The sequence below is a fragment of the Daphnia magna genome, linkage group LG2 (genome assembly GCF_020631705.1).
Source record: "Daphnia magna isolate NIES linkage group LG2, ASM2063170v1.1, whole genome shotgun sequence".
Taxonomy (NCBI): domain Eukaryota; kingdom Metazoa; phylum Arthropoda; class Branchiopoda; order Diplostraca; family Daphniidae; genus Daphnia; species Daphnia magna.
Genome location: NC_059183.1, coordinates 1,285,703 through 1,293,532, shown reverse-complemented (window position 1 = coordinate 1,293,532; position 7,830 = coordinate 1,285,703). Strand labels below are relative to the sequence as shown.

Sequence of the window (7,830 nt, the reverse complement as noted above, 5' to 3'; positions counted from 1 at the left end):
CAACTGTTTCATTTATCTGTTTTTCGGGAGTGCTGTCGGATGCGGGACTGGTGTCGGTGAAGCGCAGCCACGCAAAAAGACTTGCAGTTCATGTGCCACAGACGAGTTATAAATGACAGGAACATCAACTCTATCGCTCGTGCATGTTCATTTTCAGAATATTCTTTACAAAATAAAGGTCTACTTGGAAGTCGACTATTTTAATTATAAAATTGGAACGGTTCTTTAGTGTGTCACACCGTCTGGCAATGAAAATAGCGTCCCATTCATTAGCCTACTCTGCTTTTTCTCAATTATGTTGGCATTCTTGTTTGAACCCGCAAATCTCAGCAGTTTTTCTTCAATCAATTCTTCCTTTTTACGAGATTTACCGCATCCCCATCCCCAGCATTTGTTCGCTAGCAAGAATAACACGGCATCGCACCTGACGTCTTCTCAAAACACTTTCATTTAGAAATAGCTTTCGCATCTCCAATACTTTCGATTTTTTTTTCTTCTTCTTCTTTCTTGCTGTCCTATCTTTGTCGTAACACAGCGACTGAAAGAATTGTGAGTTTTTCTGCACTAGACTATAATGGATTGTTTTATTTTGATTGTTGTTTGACGTTATACTATATACGACACGATGACCGTGTTAGTGTATGGTGTGTGAAACCGGACGGTGTATGTAGGCCGCTCTTCTTCGAGTCCATCTCCGGTTCCGTCTCTCACTCTCATCCGAGCAGTTGACCAGAAGATCCTTCCTTTTCTTGGCTCACGACGACAGTCGTTTTCCTTCGTTGGTACGTCACGCGCGCTAAAAACAATTGAAGCCCAACTGGCCAACACAAACATGCTAGTTCATTTGGCGTTGTCATAGTTGGGTCTCTTGGAGAGAAAAAGAAATGACTAACATTTCTTTTGGGTGACATCCAATCAATGCTAACTCGGTATGGTATTTGCCTATGTCAATGTATTGTTTATCGTTCACCTTCTTTCGTGTTTATAATGTTTCTTACGCTTTGTAATGCTGAACTACGTAGCCTATACTTCTATTAGCAAATGTAAAACACGTTGATCAAGTTTGTCAACAAAGTTGCTGTGATTGAATTCAAATCCACCTTCCTACATACTGTCCATTCAACGTATAGTCAGCAATAGGCAAACGAAAGGATATAAGCGGAACAAAGCCGCCACCTTCAACAAAAAAATATGCACAGTATATCATTATACGTATTTCTATATAGTTTATTCTTGACTTTTTCCGCTTTCATCGTCTTTAAATGTGTGTACCCACCACAAATGTAAAAATCAGGTGGAGACTGTTGACTCGGACTAATGACTAGCTCATCATTCATTCCAACTGGTTCACCAGCTGGAGACCTAGTGAGATGTCGGAAGTCAGCCAAAAACTAAAACATACTTATACACCTCTTTACTGCCGCGCACATCTGCAAACCTTTCTTGTTTCGCGAATATTGGCACTCATCCAACAGCTCGTATAATCCAGCAGGCTTTACCTTCGTGACATAGAAATATAGTGATACCTGCTTAAAGATAAGCTCTAGGATAAATCAACCAAATAGAATTGATGCCGCACTTTCAAGCGTAATCGGCAATTAGATTATTTTGATCCAACAAGGGCGTCTCTCCCATCTTTAAGTGGCTGCTTTGACAATATTTTTCTTCTCCACAGAAAAATATGCCTGCCGTCCAGAATCACTTGGACGTTAACAAACGATTATGTGAACAAGAAAAAAAAAAAATCAAAATGGTGATTTTGAAAGTGAATCCGTTGTTTAATCTATAAATGCAGTTGAAACTGCCATGATGATTCCGCAGGAAAAAAAAAAAGGTTATCTTTGCGTTCCAACAAACAAACCAATTACCATGAAATTCTTATACACACAATATGGCGTTTGTGTCATTTAGAAGATATAGTGTTGATAGTATAATTTCCAGTTGGTGACGTGTCGTGTTGCTTACAACAGCTCACATAAGCGTGTAGATACGCATATATCCCTCGTAAGCGATGGCGCACCCGTTGTGTTCATTGCGAATGATTTATAAATAGCTTATATACAAATGGCACTCATGAGCTGGCGACTTTCTCGTCCATTGCCACACAAGTTTTTCCGAAAGCTTGCAAACAGCAAGCCACGCAATTTTCACGAGTTGACAATACATTTTTTGGCTACTGAAGTCTCTTAACAAACAGAAAGCACATGTGTACACGTGTGACTCATTTACCAGCTTTATTTTCATGGAACAAGGGGGAAAAAAAATAACATATCGGCTATAAGTAAAACAGATTAGATTACAGTAAAGATAGGTAACCTTTAAAATTCTGTATTGTGACAAGACTTGGTGCTGCTTTCAAACTGCCTGCCAGGAGCCAAATGTTGTACCGTAATACTGTACACCCGTACTTTGGGGGGGAAAAAAAAGTCGAGTAAAGGTGTGAAAATAAACATAAACATAAAAAATAGAAAGAAGGAATTGAAGCAAACAAACGGAGATGGGAATGCTTGTTTGGCCTAAGTTTAGTCCTCTAGAAGAGTATATCGGTGAGAATGCGGTCGATAAAGTGGACCACTCCGTTGCTGGCACTTACATCACTCTCGATGACGTTCGCCTCCCCGTTGATCCTCGCCAATTTACCTGCCAAAAAGCGGAGTCGACGTAAAAATCAAAACAATGTCTATATGACGTGCAACGAATCGCTGGACGCAACCATCATCAAGCAATTCATCTGCTGCGGAATGCAGTGTGGATAAAAATTGGGCGACTTGCGCATAATGACGCATCGAAAACAAAAATGAAAGAATATACTGGAAGGGCTCATTACTTTTCCTGTTTTGGCGAGTCAGGTCGACGCGCAGACGGCCGACGCCATGCAAGGTGGACAGCCACTGGCCGTCTTCCAGGCCTTCGCTGTAATAAGTTCCAGGAACGATGTGGTACCATAGTAGATCTTGGTCGTCATCACGGTCATCGATAAGTAACGTGATCCGTTGCAGAGGTTAAGTGAACGAGGGAAAAACAAATAAACAAATACCAAAAAAATTAAAAGCCAAAATAAATAAAACAATAGAATAATAAAAATTGAAAAACAAAAACCATAAAAAATAAATTGCTTTGGAAACAGAGGGTGTCGAAACAGACCGGAAACTTCGTCAAAATGGCAGAGGTAATGGCCAACTTTTTTGGCGTGCTATACAAACTTTACAGTGGCAAATCAAAAACAGTAGAGGAGTTGGAACTTTTACTGTGAAATGCTGTTTCGTTGTTCAGGAATAGGCGCTGCTCATCTTGGCTGATGCTCAAAAATGCTTCAGTTGTCCTGTAAATAAGACAGCCAGACAGAAAAAAAAAAAAATAAATAAAACAAACGGACCACGACATAAGTCACGACCGCATCACAAACGAGTTAAGACCGAAAATTTTGCAGTTGAAAAAGGCAAAGAGAAAAAAAGAAGTAAAATAAAACGTTACGGGATGAAGACAGACAGCGGAGAATCAGACGACAGGACCTTCGTGAGAGCGGGACCCAATAGCGAAGCTTGTAAACCTACTGGCAAAGAATCCAAAATGAGTCACGAACTTCTTTTGTTTTGCTTCAATCATCAAACGAATTTTTGTTTGCTGACAACAAGCTACATTTTTTCCTTACAGCGAGTGCTCGGTATCTGACAGACGAAAGCAATGTTGCATGCATATCTTCCAAATCAATTTGTAACAGTAGACATTTTTTTGTATTTACACCCATTGACTATCGAATGCGATTAACCTCGTTCCCCACAAATCAGCAATACAAATTCTAAAAATTATGCTTCTAATAATTTTGTAATCGTAACAATATTATAATGAATAAATCACGATAACGATTAAAATGTATTATACGCACTCTGGAACCTACCGCCGTCATTGAGGATGTCTAATATGGTTTGCGAAGGGGTAGGGCTCGGCATTAGAACGCGATCGACGATATGCACCAACAGTTTGCCTATACGTAGATCGTTTGTTAAGAAACGGGCACCGTTGACTGTAGTTACGATATCCTGTTTCCATTTTTTAAAAAATTATCATTAGCAGCCACATACGATGGTCGCAATGACACACAAAAAAAAAATTACATTTAATATGCGAAATAGATAAAGAAAAAGAACTACGACGAAGGTATCGTGATCAAGTATGACAAGTCATGCTATGGTCATGACTTTGAATGACGTTGGATTAAAGAGCATTGCAAATCGAAAGGAAGTGACTCATCATATACTTTGGTAGGGGGGAGTTTAACGTCTTTTAGTCCGCCTGAACGGAGACCATTTAAAGTAGGCATAAATTGGCACGCCCATATAATAGTTTCGTGCCACCAGCCTCTTACGTGTCCTATTATTCCCACGTATATGTGCAAAGCGTGTACGGCGGTTATCGTCGGTCACATCACGGCCACGCCATTTAAATACATCGTTTGCTAACTTTTCTTTATCACACAAAAAGGGTTAAACCAACCATGACTAGGTTATCTCAACGTGAATTTCTTCTTGAAAAGAAACAGTTTGGTGCCGAAATGGCGAAACGCAAAGCGATATATCAAGACAAATTCGATCGCTTTAGTTGAATGCCAAAACGACAAAAGCAAGTCAACGTAACCTGTAAATAAGAACGCCCCTTTGGTGGGCCAAGGTAAACAATTTGGCCAACACAATTTTTAAGGAAAATATTAGAAGCAGTTTGAAAACATGCGTAATGGTGAAATTTTGCTCAACTATCGCCACCGTATTCTGCCAGAAAATCAATTGAAATCAACACAAAACAAATTGATAAAAAACGAAAAGAACTGTAGAAACTTAAACTTATGCGAAATTGAATAATATTAAATCAAATAGACTATACCATAGACTTAAAACCGATAAAAAAATTTTAAAATTAATTTATTAGCTTACCCTATTGTCCGTGGCGTTGTAGATGTTGATCCTCAGTCGATGCGAGCCAGCCAGAGTTACGTGAGTCGCTTCGTTTTCAAATGAAGACGAGTTAAGATGATTCGGTACGACGTGATTCAGCAGTACCTCTCGTAAAGTATCTGGACGTGTGATCCATCGCCGACGCTGGCTAGCAGAAATTTTATTAAACGCCGCATTGCTCGGTGCCATCAGAGTGTACTCTAAACGAAATTAGAAACCCCATTAAATTGATAATTTCTTTCAAGAGATTGTTTTTCATACCTTGGTCTTGAAAGAGTGAAGCGATTTCGGCTTGGTTAATCAAAGAGGATAGAACTCTGAGATTAGCAGATCGCAGATGACGAATAAGTGAATCCTCCGTTACGGACGAGTTCGCATTAGTTCCCAGGTTGTTGTCAGTCGTTTCGTTAACGACGCTATCGCTATCATCGTCATCATTTTCTTTGTTAACGGAAGAAAAAACGGCAGCTAGAAAAGGAGACGGACTATTGCGCTTTCCTTGCTCGGATTCATCGATTTCGTCGGAATCATCGTCTTGCAAATTGTTTGCGTTCAGCGATAAAATGACGGAGTTTTCAGTCGACGTTAAGGTTTTAACAGGATCGGTGGATTCGGGTATGACAACGGTTATTCCGCTACTGGAGGATCGTTGCTCGGATGCTGTGATAAGATCATCTTGAATCGAGGGACTTGGAAAGAATGAAACCGATGAGACCAAACCATTCGGTTTCCTCCATATTCTTTCCGTCGTACCCGTGGTGGAAGACAATTCGGTGTACGGTGTAGTTGCGAAAATTAAAAAGTCTGGAACGTATGATTCATAAGCGTTGCTTGTGTTAGGGTCTACCACGGATAGCTCGTTGACTCGTGGAGTTGGAATTGGGTCATCCGCTTCTTTCGGACTGCGGAAGAACGGACCGTTAAAATTTGAATGAAATCCATCCATTGCAGCTTCCTGTACCGGTAGATAAATCGGTTCTACTTGCACTTGGGTAGGATCTACATACTTAGCTGGGGGTTGATTAAGAACGACCCACGATCCCCCGCAATCGTTTTTAATCGGACGCTTGTTGATCGATTGGAAAGGTACACGAAACTCATCTTGATAGTAGGGCAGGTTGCCGATGATGTCAGGGAGCTCAGTAACAGCCAAAACTAGGCTTGATTCAGCACCGAATATCCAGCTCTTATTCTGTTTGTTAAAGCTATTCAACTGTGACTCACCACTTTGGTCTGGGAGAGCAATGAAATCGTGGACGACTGTCGAATATGTTGCTGGAGAGTTGGCCGGTCGTTGGCTAATGTTACCTCTCTGGAACACATTGGGCTGAGCCGGTGTTACCGATTGGGATATGGATGGAGTAGTTGATTGATACAATTGTGTTGCCAGTATACCGCCTTTGTTATTATCGTAACTAGGTTGAATATTGAGTTGGTTTTCAACTGCGTAACTCGCACTGTTATAGTTGGGCGCAGAAGTTCCAGCTCCAGTTTTACCAGAATAAAAGGAAGTTGGATATTGTTGTGTGGGACGTTGAGGCTTAGGTAAACCGTATGCCGTACTAGGCGCCTTGGCCGGTGGATAGACACCGACAGGTTTTGGATGTTTGATGGGTACTGGTGCTGGATAGTATTGGCCGTTGGGGATTCCGGAAGGCCTCGGTGTTGAATGGTAATGAACTGGATACGTCCCACTCGGTTTATGATAATTACCTGGTTTAGAGTTTGAATGTTGGGTATTGTAGTAGCCCGGTTTGGGAATGAACACGAAAATTGGTGGAGGTGAACCAACTGGAGCTGATCCGTGATAGGATCCTCCACTCGACGCTGGATAACTCGGATATCCTGATGACGGTGGCACCGGATAGTGAGGTTTGTGGGAATCGCTAGTTTCTAAGGAAGGCGATGGATATCCCGGACCGGGATTGTACGATCCGCCACCGTTTGGCGATACTGGATAGCCTGGATAAACACCTTGGTCTAATGGTAATGGGTACGACGGATTCGGTGTAATGTACGGAATTTGAGTTGTTGACGGAAGGTAGTAATCGGGTTTATTTGTGACGTAGCTGGGATTCGGATAAGAAGTGGGAACTTCGTAAATCGGTTTGCTTGGAACATAAGGTGCCGTAGGTTTTGGAGGACGATAGCCCGTGTTTGTTTCGGGAGTGGCTGTGACATAACTCGGCGTAATGACAGGCCCATAAGACCCACCTAAATTGCTATTGCCCGTCGTTTGAGGGTAGCGCACAGTCGTAGCTGGTGGATATGTGATGTATATTTCTTGCTGATGATAATTGGATGCTGGATATCCAGTTGGTTTGGGTACGCCGTAACTATGGGGAGGTTGAGTGGGCCGATTGGGCTGCGGCTGGTAAGGTGGCCTGGCTACAGGATAGCCAATATGTGGAGCCTTAGGTGGCCTGTAGCCTTTGAATGGTAGGCCGTTGTTTGGTTGAGGACGAGGCACTGCCTTAAAAGGATAGAACGTTCGACGTTCAGCCTGGGACGTGCCATAATCTTTGGACCATCGCTTCTTCAAACGGTTAGGTTTGAATGGGTCTGATGTCAAACTGTCGGTTGTGTTTGGTGGATTATGTTGACTTGCGAATACAGGATTAGTCTGGTTAGAAGATGGGTGAGAACGGTCCACTTGAACAAGATCGGTAAGTTCAGAGTTACCATTTGGTTTGTCAGAAAAATCACTGTTTTGCGAATCGACAAGCGTAGCTGATGTCAAGCAAATAACGTTAACCAGAAGCAAACAACTGAATAGCGACCACCTGGCGCTATGGCGACACATTTTGAAATCAAACGGACTACAGACGTTCGCCTCAGGTTTTAAAGGTTTGACTTTTTTTCGCCTAGCAGTAAACTAGAA

The 7,830-nt window shown here is 41.8% G+C and overlaps 1 protein-coding gene across 4 annotated transcripts; it reads right to left on the bottom strand.

The window, feature by feature from the left end:
- Positions 1-2,220: 2,220 nt before the first annotated feature.
- LOC116916210 lies at positions 2,221-7,774 on the bottom strand. 4 transcript variants are annotated; one of them, XM_032921421.2, is made up of 7 exons: positions 5,211-7,774; positions 4,929-5,149; positions 3,887-4,040; positions 3,475-3,553; positions 3,249-3,322; positions 2,828-2,953; positions 2,221-2,640 (listed from the first exon to the last, which is right to left on the bottom strand). In XM_032921421.2, the coding sequence occupies exons 1-7, from the start codon at positions 7,750-7,752 to the stop codon at positions 2,531-2,533; spliced, it is 3,306 nt and encodes a 1,101-aa protein (XP_032777312.2). In that variant the 5' UTR covers positions 7,753-7,774; the 3' UTR covers positions 2,221-2,530. The 4 variants fall into 4 exon arrangements, with proteins under 4 accessions (XP_032777312.2, XP_032777313.2, XP_032777314.2 ...); XM_032921422.2 differs by having other exon boundaries at positions 3,475-3,550; XM_032921423.2 differs by having other exon boundaries at positions 3,899-4,040.
- Between the last annotated feature and the right edge of the window lie 56 nt (positions 7,775-7,830).

What these genes read in the sequence shown, in the direction of transcription:
- LOC116916210 (XM_032921421.2), bottom strand. Translation starts at nt 7,752, where the DNA reads ATGTGTCGCCATAGCGCCAGGTGGTCGCTATTCAGTTGTTTGCTTCTG. An exon ending in TTCACTCTTTCAAGACCAAG is followed by an intron (nt 5,150 to 5,210) that starts GTATGAAAAACA and finishes AATTTCGTTTAG; the next exon opens with AGTACACTCTGATGGCACCG. An exon ending in ACAACGCCACGGACAATAGG is followed by an intron (nt 4,041 to 4,928) that starts GTAAGCTAATAA and finishes AAATGGAAACAG; the next exon opens with GATATCGTAACTACAGTCAA.